Genomic DNA, 19,595 nt, shown 5'->3' on the forward strand with positions numbered 1-19,595 from the left:
CAAAAATAAACGAAAAATAACCAACATACAAAAATAAAAACACATAAAATTTCCATTACTTATTTTCTTTTACCTTATTTCTCTGACCTCCTCACACCTCCCCTTCTTGTATTCCAATTTAAATTGTTAGCTCAGCAAATCCTTATTACTTATTTCTCAACCTTAACTTAATAATTTATTTTAACATATTATTATTTTACCTTTTCTCTTTAATCCATTTCCTCAATTTATTTTTGCTAACCTTATTTTCATTTAATTTAGTTCATTTTAAAAACCAATTTTGCCTTATCCAAACTTAAACATCAATACTTATACATCAATACTCATTCTTAAAACATTTTTCTAAGATCGACCAATATTCCCTTCCACGAATTTCCCAATTTTCATACCAATAACAAAACAGAATAAAAACAGAACAAATTATAATTATGTCCCCTTTGGATTCCCAAACTCCACCCCCCCCTTTCCCGGTTTCAGTCCCCAACAAATATCATCAGTCTCAATCTACTATCAGCCTGGAGATCTCATATCCGAGGCTCTTAATTCTCTCTCAGTTCCTCTCTGCCGGTCTTTTTGATAGTCCTTAATATTGAACACCAAATCTCGGAGAGGCTCCGGTCCAACAGGATCCATGTTTCTTCCAGCCAGGCCTCCATACTTAAAAGTGGAGCCTATGGGGTACTCCAAATCTTGTTTCTTACTCCTTTCAAAACCAAATGTCCCAAAAGCTCCGACTTCCACAATCAAATTTATAATCCTTGGGTCTTCAGATCTCCACATAAGGAGATCTTTCCATTTTTCAGTCTCCAATTCAGGCCAGACTTTCCACATCAAATTTTTATCTTCCTTTGTTGTCATCATGTCAGGCCTCAAGCTCTCCTTTGAGACCTGCAGAATTACAGCTCCTTCTTCTTTTTCTTCAAAAACAACATCTGTCTCCTTCTCCAAATTCTCAAAGCTCTCGAGATTCTCTGTTTGCCCAGTTGAATAGGCTTCCTGATTCAAATCCTTATCAAACTCAATAATGTTGTTTACTGTTAAGTCCAGAGTTGTAACACTTGTAGCCAAAACATCAAGTTGGCCTTGTATCTTTCCCAAGAGAACAAATGCTCTGTCCAATTCCATCTGGATTTTCCCTCCTCCAGCCATTCTTGTAATGTCCCAAAACCCCCTCTAGAGGGATTTTAGTTCCTTAATATTCCTTTCAGCTCAAATCCAAAAGTCAAGTTAGTTTGTATCAGCTCTTCCTTATTTTCAAATTGTATCAAGTATTTCCAAATTGTAACCAGCAGAAACAAGAAAAACAAAGTTCTCTTTTTCCGTCTTGACAGCTAATTTGACAGCTGTCAAACTCTTCAATACCTCATCAACAGGCTCTCTCACGGGGCGCTCCCGGGTCCGGGGGGGGTGACACTTCAGCTCCCAAAATTTGTTCTTTATCTTCCAATAAGATTTCTTACACTGCCAAACCGTGAAATTAAAATCCTTAACCAAAAAAGAGAGAGTTCTCTCGACCCTAGTTAGCAGGTCCTTTACTTTAAATTATTTACAAGACGGGGAGGCGGACTTCCTGTTTAAGCCTTCCCCGATCATGCTTAATTCATAAAAATTCTTTAAAGATCCAATTTCCGTATTACTCACAGGTTGTTACTTTATAGTCCGATTGCTCACAAGAAGAAGTCAGCGCTCTCCGACAATGGCAATGCGGCTTCACTCCGCAGAAGAAGCAGTCTACTCTCAGCACTGTGCCGCTCACCCCTTCCCTGTTCCGGAGCCTTTAAAAAGGCTCCTTCGCAGCTTGGGGGGGCGCAAATGGTGCCCGCTGAGTCACCACGCTCACAGGCTTCACCGCCTGTGATTTTTAAGGGTCCCCGCTTCACCGCAGCGGCAAGACCCGATCCTGCGGAGCCGATTCCCTCCAGAGCTCAGAGGGAATCCGCCATTAGTCGATCGCGCTAACCCGGAAGTCCCCGACAAATTAAAACTCTCAGCCTTTAACTGGTACCTAATTGGAAAAGAATATTTTGGACAGCAACAGTGAAATAACCCTAACTTACTTCACACAAGGTGAGAATAGCTCTTTACAGGGACTGTTTTCAAGTTTTTCTTCTGTCTGCTGGACAAGATCTTGATCGACTTCTGCTACATAAACTGGAGACTACAAAAAAGCAAAGAGATTAAGCAACACATTAGCTTTGTGACAGGCAAAAGCATTCCATTGACAACCAGGTTCATGTATAGATAAATATTTGCAGTCTTAAGAAAACAACGCCAGAATTTATCTCCCTGTGGCTTGTGAATGCAGTATTTTAAACGGAAACACACATTTCATCACACGAAAGAGTCTGGGACTTATTTGCGGCACAAACGAGAACCCACTAAAGTAAGCCAAGATGTAGCCAGTCCACCTTCTTTTCCTTCTTAAATATAGAGACCCTGTTTAGAGATATTCTAGAACCCTCCCCCAAATCTCCCTAAAAATGTTGTGTTATTGATATCTGCCAGTTAGCTGCAAATGAATGAATATTGTGGGACTCTCGACACAAGCATTATGGTTATTCACCACTTCCTAATAGGAGTTGGCCCATTGGCCAGCCCTACCCTCTTCCAGCAGCCATTCCTACTTTCAGCAGTTTTCTTCTCTAACAGGTAACACTCTATAGTTACTGAACATGCTTAGTCCTTCTCACTGGACTGGATTTTTGTTGGGGGGGAGGGTTTTTTGGTTTTTCTTTGTTTTGCACTTCTGAAACAGTAAGATTCCACCAAGCATACCGATACCTTCCCTCTTGTTTCTCAAGTGGCTCCATTCTGGTGACAATCTCGTTGGCACTCACCACCTGAATGTGCTCCCAGAGGGAGTGCTGGTCTGTTTTTGTGGAATTTGTTTTAAGTCTAGCATCGATGACTACCTCGAGGGTTTCATGTAGTATGGTTGCCTTTTTAATGGTGTTGTTGGCTAATGGCTATTTAAAGTTGTGACACATCTGGCATGAGAAAGAGCTAAAATCAGTGCTCTGTCTCCCTTCCTCTGTGAGTGTATTCTCAAGAGAGATGGAACATAGCCGCCTGAATATAACCAGCAAAAAGAAAGAGCGTTTTGTAGCCAGCTAACAAGAAGGATCAAATGCAGAGCCCTGTATTTGTGGAAACAATCCTGCTTTAAAAGTGAGGGTGCCTGGTGCTTTGCTGCTTCCTCTGTTCAATGTTGTATTATTAATAAGCAATCAGATATTACAAATCACTTCATAAGACCATTTCTTTCTTCTCACAAGGAAATTTATGCTGAAGAAGGCAGCCATAGGAGCTTCCTACCACGCAAGCTAGCAGACAGAAATAGCATTATGCAACCACCCAAAGCAACTTTTGATTTGTATGATAACTGGCTAAGAGTTTTATTTTTATTTATAGTGTTACTAAATTCAAAACCTAAAATGTAACAGTTTGAATAGAGTATTTGTAAATATGTAAATAAAGTGATTAATTTATAGTATACTTTTATAATTTATAGCACTGGTTGTATGAATAGTTGCTCGTGGATGTATACTCGCATATGTAAACTCCAAAGAGTAAAGATTTATAATTTTATGTAACATATAAGCGCTCTTTCGATGTTTGAGCTATCCTCTGGATATGCACACATCCCACCACACATCTGCAACATGCACAGAAACACTGCAGATGTGGCAACAGAATGTGTGCAAGATGGGAATGGATCCTTGTATCTCTCTGCCATATTCACATTAAGTAGGAGCAGTCCAGTGTTAGAAGGTATTACTACCTCTGACAATCAGATACTATCATTTGCAACAAATTCCATAGTCGGTGCTGCATATACTTACTTGAGAAATTCTGATAAAAGGGTAATCTGATAAACTGGGAGGAAGAGGGCTCCAAGCCACTTGGAGTAGCAGACAATTTGTTTTGTAATTTTGAGGTGGTTGGATCAATAATCGCTTTCTGCTACTCCCCTTTTCATGTCCACTACTTCCTCAGTGATTTCATTTCTTTTACAGCAGCACCCCGAACAGAGGAACATAGTTTTATATATAAAGTTTTTCTTTTCATCCCTCAAATTTGCAAAAAAAGCAGAAAACTGAACAAGAAAACCACCTTACATTTTTTTTACACAAGATATTTCACAGCAATCTGAAAAGTATGTGCTGAGAATTTGCAATTGCCTGACTGTGTTCTTTTGTGCACTTCCTGTGCACAAAAGTGCACAGCTTTGTTTTTTTAAAGAAACATGCACACAGATAAGTATAACCAATAAGTATAACAGAATCAACAAATTAGAAGGCAGGGACAAACACAAGAGACATGCTGGTATGAACATAAAAGACCAAAGTTGCCCCTCAAATACAGATTTGAGTGGTGTGGACTTCTCAGGGCTAATATGAAGGGAGGGGGGAGTGGATTGACAGCTAAACAATGCTTAATGTTGACAGGTCCTTGATCTGTTGTTTTGAAAAGGATGCAATATCATGGGAAGTCTCCTAATAAATCCCTGCAAGACATGCCTTAAAATTGCATGGACAACCCATCAGGGAAGAAAGTTGGAAGCAAAACTAAATATCCAGCAGTAGTAGAACAGAGTAAAATATATTCCCCATCACCTCTCTCTCTTACACACTGACACACTTTTCTCAACCAGTTAACCAAGACTAAAGTGACTCTGCAAAGGAGCAATGGGCAAACTGTGGCTCTCCAGGTGTTGCTGGTTTCCAGCTTTTATCATCCATGAAGGCTGGCAACATTAACCTTGCTGTGAGCGAAGCTCTTGCAGATGATCGCAGTGCCTGGAGACAGGCAGGTCATGTATCCACAACAGTGACCAGAGGAGAAATGGCCACAGGAGGGAGAACAGAGATAAGAAACGCCAGGGTGCACCTTTAACAGCAAAATTGGACGTCTTCATCTGCCCCAGCTGCACTAAAACATGTCTCTCCTGTATTGGTCTTTACACCCTCAGCAGGCTATGTAACTTTCCAACAGTTTGACTTTATTCTTGATGGCGCACTCTTTAGTTGTCTGTCAAGACAGACAGATTCCAACAACAACAAAGGGGTTGGACTAGATGGCTCTCAGGGCCTCTTCCAACCATACAATTATGTGATGCCATGTGTTTTGAAGTTCTTTTTAAATCAGCTCCATAAACTAATTAACATGAAAATGTCTTCGCATCATGCAGGGTTTTCAGTCCAGCTTTCTAGAAAACAGACAGAATTCAGGATAAAACAAAGGATCGTTCTTACTGCCTCGTTCTTACTGCTCTTTCCCGCTGCAATTTCATGAGAGATTGTTCATTTTTCAGAACTGATCTAATCTCTCACTTTTCCTCTTTGCGAGCCAATCTGTATTTAGAACATGTTTATCCATGTGAGTCAGGTCTCTTTAGAATGCTATCATTCATTACCTAACACATAAGAAGAAACATATGGATGGACTTGATCCCATTATGGAATGCTGCAAACCGTTTATTTTTAACAGAAATAATCTCCCCTTCCTTTTAGCTCATGTCGTGGAAAGGTTAGAAGACACCCCAGCCAGGAAGCTAGACAATAACTTTATTGCCTCTCTCAAATTTAAACAGACCAGCAACGGGAAAACTTCTGACCTCCCCCCCCCAACAATGAAATCCAGTGCCACCTAGTGATTAAACTAAATGATGACACTGTCCCTACCCACCTCTATTGCATATCTATGAAAACAAGCTGTGTAATTGTGTAGACCTTGAAACCATTCAGAAGTATCAGCCTCAAGCCAGAGGAGCCATTCCAAGTGGCGCAATCAGCATTAACTAACCTTGTAGATATTTTATAGTCCCAAAGGGAGTTCTGAGCACATTAAATACATCAACATTACTCACTCTTTTCACTTTTGCTTGAGACACATTGCCAGAGAGTTCTTAAACTGCAATCTGGGACACTTTTTCTTTTTCAGAGCTGCTTGACATGTGTTTAAATGTAATTAATTAAAACAACTGAAGGCACTTTTTAGTTCTACATTTTGTGAAATCTGGATTTACCTGCTACTGAAAAGACTAACTCCATGAAAACCCCAGGTGCACAGAGTCTAGAGGAACAGACTTCAGATGTGGAGGCAGTGAGGGGGGCGGAATCTGAGAGGCCTGCTTAGAAACTCTTATTCTGGGCCTCTTCTGCTCTGCCATGAATGTAAGGTTCATAGTTGGAAGCAATGGGTTCATGCGGACCACGAGCAATGCCTTCTGAATTATATTTAAAAAGACCTAGCACAGTGCCCATAAATGTGGCAGGCAGAATGAGAGACGATTAGCAAGCTTTAGCTTCCCCTTAGCCAACTGCCCTAACTTACCTCCTTTGCCTGCTTCTCAAGATCAGGTTCTAATCAACAGCACTGCCAGCATTTGCAGGCCACAGAAACTGACAGGAATTGGAAGGTGGCTGAGGAGCAGAGCTCCAGAACTGGCAGGGCATCTTCCCTGAGCAATGCCAGAAACTTTAGCGGCAAGCAAGAGCTTCTGCCAGTCCATAACTTGCCCACTGAGTTACTACGGCAATGAGAAAATGCTGGTGTGAGGAAGGGCTGCTGAACAATCAGAAGTTCACTGTGTGGCCCGAGAAAAAGTCTACTCTGAGTAATACTTAGTGGTACTTAGTACAATATCTAGAGATAGGCAGAAAAGCTAGAAAATTGGATATATACAGTGCTTCTTTTCTAAAAAATGTTTAGGGGTACTCTTTTTCCTACTCATATTGAAATACTGCCCCTCAATGAGGCCAAATTTAGATTCACAAAATGTTTAGGGGTATGCGTCCCCCCAGAAAAAAGCACTGGCTCCAGCATTCTGTAAGGACTCTACTAAATGGACATGTCATAGCTAGGGGCGGACCAGGTAGTTAAATTCTGTCCCATTTCAGTTTTGCTGGCACTCAATAACAGGTCTGTCCCATTGTGTTTTTTGTGGATGTTGTTATTGTTGAAAGAATTCATGAAAAGTCTGCATTAAAATTCAACGCATTTTGTGCACAGCTTTTACATAAAATATGCACTTTTATGCAAAATACACATTTTGCCATTTTTAAAACGTAAAATACACATGTGAATGCATTCTTTTTGCACCTCAAAACTGCATCACAAAATGTAGGTAAGTGCATCATCAAACAGAGAGCTGTGTCCTTTTCATGCAAGTAAATTCAAGGAGCGCCAGACTGGACCAGTCTGCTGCAAAAAATGGACCAAACAAATTGTTCTTCCATCCCTAGTTATAACACTGGCAAAACAATTGGCGTATATTCCAGTTCCTGTTCCAAGTATTTCCACTATCATGTGCTTCTGAGAAATGGCTTCCACATGTTTGTGTTTCCATTGCTAGCCAAACCTAACAGAAGTCTGCAGGATCAAATATAGTTATTTAGCCAAATGGCCTACATTACATCCCAGTGTTTTGGAACCTATGGCTACCATGTGTGCGCACTTCAGAGACTGGCGTGATAAAAGAAATACTCTTTTGAAATTGCCGAAAGACGGGGAGGGGGGATAACATGTTCTAATTACCCACATTGATCCCCCTGACATTCTACTAGTAATGATACTGCTTCAAAAGGAAATGATTCCCAATCAGAGTCTCAAATAAAAACAACAAGCAGCATAATTAAGAAGTTCAACTCAATTTAAGTTGCCTAAAAGTCTATTCCAATCCAATCAAACAAGGTCTGGGCCTCAACCACAGCCTTGGGTCTTGCCAAATGGGGTTAGGTAGAAAGAGAAAAGACAAGGCAGCTTTAGTGAAATGCTCCTTAGCAAATAACAGTCCAAAAATCCCACTGTGTTATGGAACTATTAGACGTTTAAATAGTTAGAACAGTGTGTGTGGAATGATATTCAATAGGAGGTGGGCACATCCAACAGGCACATGGGAATTCTGGACAACAAGACATGGAGGTTCCCCTGTACCACAGATTAACTATTCCTTCCACCATATGGATGCTTATGATTCAGTGCGAAAAGGGTAAAAGCTCAACTAACTGAAGCTCCTGCTTTTAATCTGTGATGAGAACTTGAATTGGTTGACTCAATTAATCAACTAGTTTGAGACTCAGTTAATCAACTAATATTTCCATTCATAAATATACCGGTACACAGTGAGAGTTATCTAAAATTTTCATTTGGGCCTGAGGAGAAACCCAGAAATTTAGGCATGAAGATGTTAAGTCATATGTCTAGGTTGAGAAACACCTTATGGACCTACCCTCTCATTTGAAACTGTTGCTTCTTAAAGTAATAAAATCACCCAGCATCACACTGAAATCCAACCTAAAATCAGGGCATTTGCTCTGTTTCATCAGACATGGATGCTGTGGAAGATATGACATGACACGTGCTCTGATTAGCTTGCCTGCAAAATATGCCAAACAAATGGTCTTGTCCTCTGGTCACTGCTGGACTGCAAACAGTTGCTCTCTTTTTAAAGTCTTCCATTAGTCCTAAGCTCAAGTTTTACAAATGATGTTCTGCATTTGCAAAGCAAATCAAGTGGTTATATGGAGTTCTAGTCCTAACCACTTGAATATTCTTGCATAGTTGGATAGAGTAGCACAAATCCCTTGGGTCGGCAATTCATGGAAGGAATGTCAGCTAGAAGAAAGTCTTATTAGGAGATAGGATTGCTTGCATTTTATTAGGACTATATTCAGGTCTAGGAGGAAAAAATACTTCAACATGTGCCTCTAGTACCAAGATTCTGTAATCTTGAGGTTTGTTGGTGATTCATAGATGTGATTTATCAGCTAAAGCAGTAAGGGAAAATATGGAACCCTTTAATTTATGGCCAACATTACTCATTTTTAGAGTCATGAAAAGCACTTCTCTTTGATGTGTGAACTCTTGTTTTATAGTAACTCCACAAGACCTGCTTTAATGTCCACCTCCCTCCGCCCTAAAAATAATGGGAAACAAATAACCTTGATCACTGAACTTGATTTGGCCACAACACATTTTGTATCAACCTACCTGTGGTGCGCATTTAGCATCATTTGCTTCTACAGTTACTATTATTGCTAATTTAAAGCTAGCCTTGTTTCAAGGCATGAGTTGAAGGCACATGGTGCAACCCCCTTGCTGTAGTTAAGCAGGTCCGTGCCTGGTCAGTTATTGGATGGGAAACAACCTAAGAACCCTATAAACCACCTTGAGTTCCATGGAACTGAGGCAGAATATAAATCCTGTGCAACATCTTTTGGTCAATCAAGGGCTCTCTAAACAGTATTCTCCATAATTGTTCTTCCTTGCCCTTCCAACCAAGTAAACCTAATGATAAGGAGACGGAATTATTATGTTAGTTTTCCTGGTTATATTATTTGTGCTTCTGTCCTAGTTCCCTAGTTTCTAAGAAGAGCTTCTTACACTGCATTATCTGTTTCTTTTAGAAACGGTGGTTTTTAGATCAATAACACCGCCATGTCACACTAAGTTTCATCACATCAGTGGGCATGAAGCAACACAACACTGGGTGCCATTTGACATGTTTCCATTGAGCGCTTCTGTTCCCTAGGATTCACCCAGGATAAAAATGGCAGGAAAGAATGATATGCGGGAATACTGCCTCAGATTCCCTCACATGGTGTGAGCCATGTAAACAGTGGGAAAATTACACTGCAAAACTCCCACAATTTTCTGGGTTAACAGGGCTGCAAACAGATTTCAATTAACATGAAAATAAGTGCTAAATTCCACTAGGTTCCCCCAGATTTCCAAAAAGTGGTTTTTATGTCATGTGACTGATCACACAAAACGTGGAAATTAACAATATAGAAACATGAGAAAAATGGAATAAAGTCAAGGTTTCCAACAGGCTGTCAGGGCAGGTGTTCACAGCAGGGCAGCAAAAACTCATAAGGTGTCGGTGAAGTTTACTCTTCAGAGAAACAAAACAACTCAGGCCTAGTGAGCACAGCAACTCTTCCCAATAGATCTTGCCCCAATGAGGCAATTGCAAGGACTGAAGGTCCCTGCCTTCCCACCACTCTCAGAGGCTCCTTCTCCACTGGGTCCTTCCCAAGCAAGCTGAGGCTCCAGCGCCTCCACCCTCTTCATACCTCCATGGGTTCTGGGAGACCAGGGGGAGAGAAGCTAGTCACAAAAGAAGGGAGAAACCCCCTGGATTCTTCAACAGCCCCTGGATTCTTCACCTCTGCAGGTTGGCCTCTCTCCACTCCAGCCGTCTCTTCTGCCTCTGATTCTGGACTGCTCTCTGCTACAGCCTCTTCCTGCTCATTAAACCCTGTTACCTCTCCAGCTTCCATCACCTCCTCCTCCCAATCTGCTCCCTCTTCTCCCCCTGACCACTCATCATCGTCCACCACCAATCCCCTGGCTCTGAACCTTCTTCCATTGGGGGTTCCCCAGCTGCTGCCTTCCTCCACTCCTCTGCATCCAGGCAGTCCATGACACAGGCACATGATTCAACCAGATCCACAAACTCAAGAAGAATCCAAAGCATGTCCAGTTGTTGTTCAAAGAGTGAAGCAAATACAAGTGGGCAAGACCTCAGGAAGATTGATAAGTCAGGTCAGAACCATGTTATATAAAGAATAGTCATATTCTATGCTTCTGTACCTTCCCTCTCATCATTGGCTCTGATAGCACGGATGGGGAAATTCATAACATTTTAACAGCAGGTCACAGCTCTGTTTTTCTACATGTCATGAAGGGGAGGGGACAGAGCCTACTGGTCTGGGGAGAGAACTTAATATGCGCTACTACTTTGGGTGGCAGTCTTATACCTCTTTAGCAGGTAATTCCACCCTGAAAGAAAAGGGTTGAATGCCCATCTGCTACATCCCAAAGCATTTGTGTTCAGGGCAGAAAGCGCAGTGTTCAAAATGGAGTTTGTCTTCATCTCCAACACTAGGCAATACTCCTCAGACAAAATGTATGGGACTTCAGATCCAAATACAACTTTAATCTGACTAGGAAAACTTGGATTTTAAAAAGGAAAATAAAATTATAATTATAATTATAGCAGTAGCAGCCCTGGCCGTATACAAAATATTCAGCCACAAATGAGCTTGTGACACTGCCAGGTTTTAAATGTGTAGCAAATCAGGTGAAGTTAACATATGGTGTGTAGCTTTAAATGTCATTTGCATTAAACAAATAGAGTCTAGCATGTTATGGTTCAGTTTCAAAAAGCGTCCTAGTGAAAAACTATCCAAACACACCCTCAAATTTAAAATAGTTCATTTGCCAAACAAAAGGTTAAGCTAGTAACTCTTTCAAAACTGCTTCTACATCTAATACAAACAGTGTGGTATACATGTGGGCAGCTGACATCCAAATATAAGCAATTTGTAAGGGTCTCTAGGTGAGAAAATGTTTGGAAAACGCTGTGTGGTCAAACTACTATTCTCACTAGAAGAATCTCTTTAAAATGCAAAGCAGAGAAGTCAGGGTGGAATGTCGCCCGAACACCAGCTTGTCTTCTGCAGCCATATTTGCTCTCGATTTGTTTGTCTACAACTCCTTGGTAAATAAGCAAGCATTCAACTAAATTTTACTCAGGGAAGACTCATGGGAACTAATGGCCCTAAATTAGTCATATTCATTCATTTCAGTGGATCTACGGAGGTCTGGGCTGGGTTGCAGCACTGGAGCACAGAGGGCTGCCAGTTCTGGACCCCTCCCATACTTCACGGCCACCACGCAACAGAGCATAGGATAATCCTGGTTTTCTAAATGGCTGTGTTTGAGGGCAGGGCTGCCTGCCACATCTAGGTGGATAACTTTGTTTGTGTTCCCCTTAGTGTCACTGCCATAGGTTGGACATCTCTTCTTAGGCATTAGCAGCGATGTGGAACTGGCAGCTTAACACTGCAAGCCAGCAGAACCAACGACGAAGGTTTTCTTTGCAACCAGGCAGTTAAGCTAGGGTGGAAACGGATCATTTGGAAGAAAAACAAAACAGAAACCCTAACTCTGCCTTATTATTGCATCTGTTCCAAATGTTCCCTCCCCTTTAAGGAAAAAAGGAAAGTAGAATGAACACATTTGTTCTGTCTGGACTGGTTCTAATGGCAGCATTGTGGTTAAGTCATAATGCCCAAGCGTCGCATTCCACACCCCGAAACATAAGATTTAAATGCCTATGACCTTTGACAAGGCATTTGTATCTAACCAGAGCTCTTGTTCTCAATTCCAGTATAATTTGCAGCTGTCCCCTGGAAATATCGCACATTATTCATATGTCATTAAAGGGAGATTTGCCTGGCACAGAAATATGCCTTTCCTGCCCCAGGGACATGCCTTGGATAGGCCTCAACTAAAGCCTAGTTAAACAAAAGGGGGGGAATTGCATTGGTTCCAATGGGTTTTCAGTCAGAATAAGGTTCACCTTATTATCTACATAGTGCATACTAGCTGTTTAATGGATTTCAGCTCTGTCTCATGCTGCGAGTTTCTCTGTTTAAGGTAATTATAAAATTCCATAAGGCACCCCATCAACACACACAAGACCCCTTCCCTCCACTTTTCAATGGTGCCCAATGCACGTTCCAGTACACACACGGGAAGCGGCTTCTAACCAACCCCGGGAGTCTTGTGGTGTATGCATAAAGCCAAGCAAAGTAGCAAATGTCAGAAACCCTGGCAGAACTGAAATTTACAAGGATTTCTTACTATTTCAGGAGCTTGCTGGAAAATGTCAGAAAACGTCTATGTTGCCCAGTAAAAGACAAATCAAGACCTTTGGCTAATGACTACATTTCATCCTTTTTTTTATATTGTTTACCAGCGAAGTATGGCATTTGCCTTGAGTGCGTTACAAGGCTTGTTTCAGGATATTTGCCATCATGTCTTTGCAAATGATAGACACTAGTATAAAAATTAATATTTATGCATCCGTTTGCAGCATTTATGTAAGCCACCCTTTGACAATGTTCCCTGGGAAACTCATAACTTGCTAACAAAAGACCAAAACACAGAAACTGTAAAACAAACTGCAGCAAAAATGTCAACAAACTAACTTTACAGTGTAACTAAAAATACATAATTTTAAATCCCCTCTTATCTTTTAAGATCTCTGATTTTTAAAAGGGCTGGGGTAGTAAAAGGGTTTTCAGCATGTGCTGAAATGACAATAAAATATGCAAGATGACCCACTCTATAACCAGGGAGCACCACCCAAAACTCCTCTCCCTGGTAGCACCTGCCTTACTTCATTTGATGGGAGGACCTAGGACAGGTCCTCTGAAAAACATATCAAGGCTTGGGCACAAGTACCGTATTTTTCTGTGTATAAGATGCCCCCAAGTATAAGATGCCCACTATTTTTGGAGACTCCAAATTAAGAAAACACCCCTCAGCACTACCCGTGTATAAGACGAGCCCCAATTTTAAACCTAATTTTTTGGTTAAAAAAACCCCTAGTCTTATGCATGGAAAAATACGGTAAATGGGGAAAGTGATGTATTTCAAATGGCACTTGCAATTTAAGCAGTAAATGTTACCAGGCCTCCTAAAAATCTTGAGACTTCCAGGCAGATGTCAATATTAACACAATTTTCGTATTTACCATAATAAATACTATTAATCCAATTTGCAACTTTCAAGAAAAGCAGCTGGAATGGTACCTTTCCCCAAATTGTTCACCAGGCCTGCCATTGTATGATAGACTGCACATAAAAATGGTTTAGAAATTTCTACTTATGCAGTATATTGCCACATACCTCCTAATGGGGGCTGGATACAAAGAATATATTAATCCATTCCTTGATCATCAATATTGGCTGCCAGTATATTTATGAAACCAATTTAAAATGCTGGCTATAAATAGTACAGGACAAACTAATCCAGGTGTGAATCAGTTTTTTGATTCTGAATCCCAAGGCCAATGTTATAAAATACGATAAAATCAGACAAAAAAAATCTCCTACATTTTTATATTGTGAAACATATTATTAATGCATGTTAAAGTACACCTTGGAAATGCGTTACAGTAAAGAGGAGGTAAAGGAGGTAAAGCAAAATCATTTTGAACATCTGCAAACATCAGTTTCCTAAGGGATCAACAATAAGCAATATCAAAGCAAAGATCAAAGCCAAAGGTGGTGGTTTGTTACACTGATGGGAATTGTGAACAGACCAACTAATTGCAAATGTTGGCAGCAAGCACTACTTATTCTATTTGCTCCTACATGGCCAGGTCCCATTGCATCTGCAGGAGAGCTTTTTCCCATGTGAGACACATTATTTCTTTAAAGTCTTCAGAGGAAGCTGTGTCTGACTCCTTTTCAGAGGAGAGATTCAGCAGGGGCTATAGCTGCCTGTCACTGTCCTGTTACTCAATAGCCACTCAAATCACCACATTACTGAATTGTTGGTCCTCCAAATGTTTGCATCCTCTGAGGCCTTGTTATGGAGTTAGAACTTTTTAAAGAGCTGTGGTCTGTTTTACACTCCTTTTCAATTTGATGTTGTGTTTTGTTCCAGTTACTCCCTTTTTTGTACTTTATTGTTTTAAAGTGTGTTCTTTAAATGTACATTTATTTGTTTGTTTTTGCAAAATCAAGGCATACCGTTTTGTAAAAAAACAAAAAGCAAAACCTATATACTACATCAGCTTAAAAAACTTATCTCTGTGGAACAAAAGACAAAAGCTAAGGAATGGAAATGATGTAGTTTAGGGTGAAGTAGGGGGGAATTTGAACTAATCTCAACCTTTCCAACTCATGTCAAATTTTGGCCCTGTTCTGGCACAAACCATGGAACTGATTAGCTACTTTATGGAAAGTCTGTATTGTCATAAAGGTTTGCCTCTGATCTTTCTTTACAACTCGCCAAAGGCAAACCAAAGCCTTCACTTTCCCTCCTAAACTAGCTCCTACCTGTCCTTACTGGTCGTTGCATTGAACGCTGTTTCTTGGTTTCAAAAGGGTACAGATATAAGGGAGAGTATGTATAATAGTTAACATGTTCTTAGCAAAATTTGAGGAATGCAAGTGAACAGATGGCGTGAAAAATGTCTGCTTTCAAAAAAGGCTTCTAAAACAGTGTTCCAAGCTTAAAGCGATTTAACATAACCAGGGAGGCTTCTTCCCCCTTCTGTGACGCAGATACGAGACTCTTATACCAACTGGGGCCATTGCAGGGACACAGAGATAGGACCCCCCTCCCCATATACCATGGTGTATCTTAGGTTTGCAGGAGGCCCCCTCCCAATTTATTTTGCAGGGGCAAAATTCATGAGAAACGCTCACATTCAGTTTGATCCTCAGCAGGAAGAAGTGAAGAAACAGTTCCCTCTTGCACATTCAGTAGCTTCTACCAAAGCCCACAAGGGACGCGGATGGCGCTGTGGGTAAAACCTCAGCGCCTAGGGCTTGCCGATCGCATGGTCGGCAGTTTGAATCCCCGCGGCGGGGTGAGCTCCCATCTTTTGGTCCCAGCTCCTGTTCACCTAGCAGTTCAAAAGCACCCTTAAGTGCAAGTAGATAAATAGGTACCGCTTTATAGCGGGAAGGTAAACGACGTTTCCGTGTGCTGCGCCGGAAGTGTCTCCGGACAGCACTGGCCCCCGGCCTCTTAAGTGAGATGGGCACACAACCCTAGAGTCGGACACGATTGGCCCGTACGGGCAGGGGTACCTTTACCTTTACCAAAGCCCACAAGGCTCCCACGGCTGGCCGAACGCAGCAGTGATATTTCAGGGCCAAAAGGCTCCAGGTATTCATGCATGAAAAATATTCTGAACGTGATCATCAACACTAGCATTTTTCATACCATAAATCCATGTCCTGTGAACATGTCCTTCTCCACAAACTTCTCATACTCAGCATAAAGTCAGGTGCGCACAACTGTACCTGCACAGGTTCTGAATGTGCAAGCTGGAAGCCAATGTGCTTTGGGCGCTCATCGGCTCTTATTTTGTCCTTCATTTGAAAATGAATTCCAAGGTTTGGGCTCACTGAGAATGAACACGGCTGAAGAAAGGGCTTTTGGTGAAGAAAATGACATTACAATCCCCCAAGCCCTGAAAATCCTCCAAAAGTTAAAGGCTGATCTGAACCCTCCAAGTGAGAGCCCTCGCTAACAGCTCTTGGGACATGGAGGGGGACCACAACCATGTTTTCCATGGGAGACGATACACAATTACAGTGGCATGATCTGTTTTTCCTCAGCTCTGACTTCTGGGACAAACAACAGCTGCGGTAGAATATTTAAACTGTGATGCTCTGGATTTTGAACAGCGTCCAGCGTGAGCCTGATTAAATGATATTAGTTTAATTTACATGGAGAGGCTTGGCTACCAGGTCAAGTACTTTTCTGCATGTCGTTTTCTCAACACTGCAGCAACATTCCTCTTCATTTAAAGCGATCTAGGACTTGGAAAACAAGCGTTCCGCAGCACAAAGAAACGTAATGCTCCTTAAGACCTCCAAAAGGGAACCACTTTCCCCAGGAAGCAAAAGTGTGGAACCCACATGAATCCAGGCAAGAAAACCACTCGATCCATCTGCCAAGGCACATCTACAGATATCTGGCCAAACTGCATGTTGCAAATGGGCAGTGGTAGCCAAGCGTTTTGTTTTGAACCAAAAAAGCCACTTCCACTAAACCATGAGGGAGAGCAGAGAAACAACAATGCTTAACTCTTTCCCAGTCTTCAAACCCCAAGTGACCTTGACGGTGGAATTTCAAGCATATAAACAAGACACAATCTCAGCAAGATGTGTGGTCCAATCCTGCATTCACTGGGGAATTCTAGGGATGGGGAAGGGGTATAAACTAACCTTTTCTGCACCAGCTGATTCTTGTTTGCAAGCCATCCTTGTCCATCCACAAGCAGTAGTTCGGTCTTGCCTTGATTAAGTTTCAGCCTACTCCATCTCACCCAGTCCTTCACAGCCAACAAACAGCTGCTCAGGCTTTCCACTGCCTCCCTAGAGCTACATATACAGGAGAGATATGATCTGGGTAGCACCTGCATACTAACGACTCTGTGGGGCACATCTTTGTATGACTTTGCACAATGGTTTTGTGAAGATTTAAAATAGTACCAAGTAATTAAGATGCAACCCCTTGGAATCCCACTGACAACAGGTCAGGCAGGGGAGAGCTGTAGTGCCCCAGCACCAGCACCTTCTGGGTCCCTTTTCCCAGACATGAGTGGCATCAACACATCACAGGACTGATTACAACCACTCCTGTCAGGATACCATTGTTGATGACAGTGAGCACCACTGAGAGGTTCAGGAGAGTATTACAAGGCAGCCACAGGGTTGTCACTGGGACAGTGCTATGTGAACTGAACCAAAGCTTGGTAAGTGAGGTGCTGGGCTTTGGGAAGGAGGCATGAGGCTCTGACAGGGTCCTAGAATCCTCCTACCTCCTCCCCAAAGCCTAGTTAGCACTTTCCCAGCTTTGGCTAGGAGGTGGGAGGGCTCTAGGACCCTGCCAGAGCTTTTGTGGCTCCTTCGCAAAGCAGGGTGCTTCTTACTCACCTTTGGGAAGGCAGCATGAGGGCTGAGGGTGTGCTTACCAAATTCTGGCCTCACACAGGGTACCATAGTACCCAAGTCCACTACTGTTGTCATGTGGTTCTTTTGTAACACCTGAACTGTCACATCTGACACAAACCTCTTATGGTTTTATGCAAACCACTTAAGTTGTTGTTTAATTAAGTGGCATTTAAAACTTGTTAAATAAAATAAAAACTATTTCTGCCCCTAGAAGCACTAATATGCTGTTATAAACTGCTGCTATTCTTAGAATTCACTCTTTTATTTGTAGTTTCGTTGCTTTTATTTTTAAAATTGTGGACCGCCTCAAATACCGCTTCTGTAGAAAGGCGAGATACAAATTGGTGTAACCCAACAAGCAAGCAAGCAAGTTTTTATTATCCATTGTTCAACAGCATCAACACTGCTGTTCTTGCTAATTACATGACTCCTTGGAGTGCAAAATGTCTCTATTCGACAGTATTGTTCATGCATACAGAACCTCAATGTAGGAAATGAATAGTTAAAAGACTTGTCATAACCGCACTCAAAATCATTATTTTTGCTGCCAGTAGATCAACCTTTTGCATCTTGGAAAGAGACTACAAGAGGCTCGTCTTCAGCCAGCACTCTCACTCCACTTCAAAGGAGACAGCAATAATGGAGTTGGATCTTTTTTCAAGACATAATTGCAGTGCGTGCTAAATGTTAGAAGGAGATGAGGAAGACAGCGCTAGCGGGAAGGCAGATGGTTGGTAGACAACTTTCAGTGAAAACAACGTGTGAGTGGCTGGGAGATGATCCAGGTACATTTCAGAGTGGACAATCAGGATGAGAATTTGTATCCTGCCTATTGAGGTGGGTGCCAGGGCCCCACGTCCTGGTAGGGCCCACCACTGATGCGCACGTAACCCTGCACCACCCCTCCCCTACCTTCACATTTCTCACCTGCCTAGCACACTGTTACGCTAAGCAGCTGCATCTAGCTGTGATTTAACATTCCCCATTTAAAATGTTGCTACATCAGGAGTATTGCGAGGAATTAAGATGGTCCCCTCTATGTAGCCACTTGGTATTGCTTAGAGCTATACCTGCCACCACCAGGGCCCACCAATGGAGAAGGGGCCAAGAAGGCACGTTGCCACAGGCCCCATCAAATCTGGAATTGCCCTGTGAACAAATAACGGGCTGGTTTTTTCCTGATTTATCAAGCCACTTGAGTTGGGGCAACAGCACAGCAGTAACACCAGCAGCCCCACTGCAGGGGGTGGGGGAAAGGATGGAGGCAAACTATCCAGTTATCAGAAGAGGAACGGTCTGCTTTGGCTAGTTGTTGTATTCAGAAAACAATGCTGGGAGTTAAAATGAAACTGAAAGGCACAGATCTTTTCTGGTAATCTGCTGAAAAACAGGTGGATGGCTTAATATTTCTATTCTTCTTCTGGGGCAACTTGTCTTTTCACATCTGACTTTAAAACAATGCTGCCAGCTATAGAAAATGCTTCCTGGTCTCAAAGATTTGTGGGGTTTCTTTTCTTCAATAAACTAATTCCACAGCACATTTTGAGATTTTGCATTTGTTGTTGTTGTTGTTTTATTCATCGCCCACTTATATAGTGATTGATTTTTTAAAAATCACACAAATTGGCACAAATTCTGTTCTGCTCTTCTTACGCACTTTCAGCTTACGAACGTGGCAAACCTGGAAGTGTTTACTTCCAGGTTCGCTGCCCGTGCATGCGCAGAAGTGATCTGCGTGCTACGTGCAGAAGCGCTCGATCGCACCGCGCAAATGCGCAGAAGAGGTGCTCTAGTTGTGGACTTTTCAGGGTGCAGACGGCACCCTGAAACGGATTAAGTCCGCAACTAGAGGTACCACTGTATAACAAGGCCTTTGTAGCTTTCATGGCAGAGAGGAAAACAGCAGAAAGGAAATGGAAACGACTTTCAACTTTGAACAAAGCCATTTTGAGAGCAGTGAGTTGAAAGTGACTGTCAAACATGTCCAGAAATGTGAGAGTGACACTAAATGTTAAGAAGGTGTTGTTACCATCAACACCATCAAACTTTGGAATTGGAAAGGGGGTCAACAGCAGGATGCGAAAGCCAACTAAAATC

The 19,595-nt window shown here is 41.9% G+C and overlaps 1 protein-coding gene across 2 annotated transcripts in view; it reads right to left on the reverse strand.

Moving 5' to 3' along the window:
• The window catches only part of GRK5 (G protein-coupled receptor kinase 5), a 147,726-nt gene that overhangs the window by 25,981 nt on the left and 102,150 nt on the right, over positions 1-19,595 (reverse strand). For both annotated transcript variants that reach the window (XM_053389052.1, XM_053389053.1), the window contains exon 5: positions 2,058-2,158. In XM_053389052.1, coding sequence (XP_053245027.1) covers positions 2,058-2,158 — 101 coding nt within the window. The remainder of the gene's footprint in view (positions 1-2,057; positions 2,159-19,595) is intronic.

Source organism: Podarcis raffonei, chromosome 5 (assembly GCF_027172205.1).
Source record: "Podarcis raffonei isolate rPodRaf1 chromosome 5, rPodRaf1.pri, whole genome shotgun sequence".
In the NCBI taxonomy this organism is placed as follows: Eukaryota; Metazoa; Chordata; class Lepidosauria; order Squamata; family Lacertidae; genus Podarcis; species Podarcis raffonei.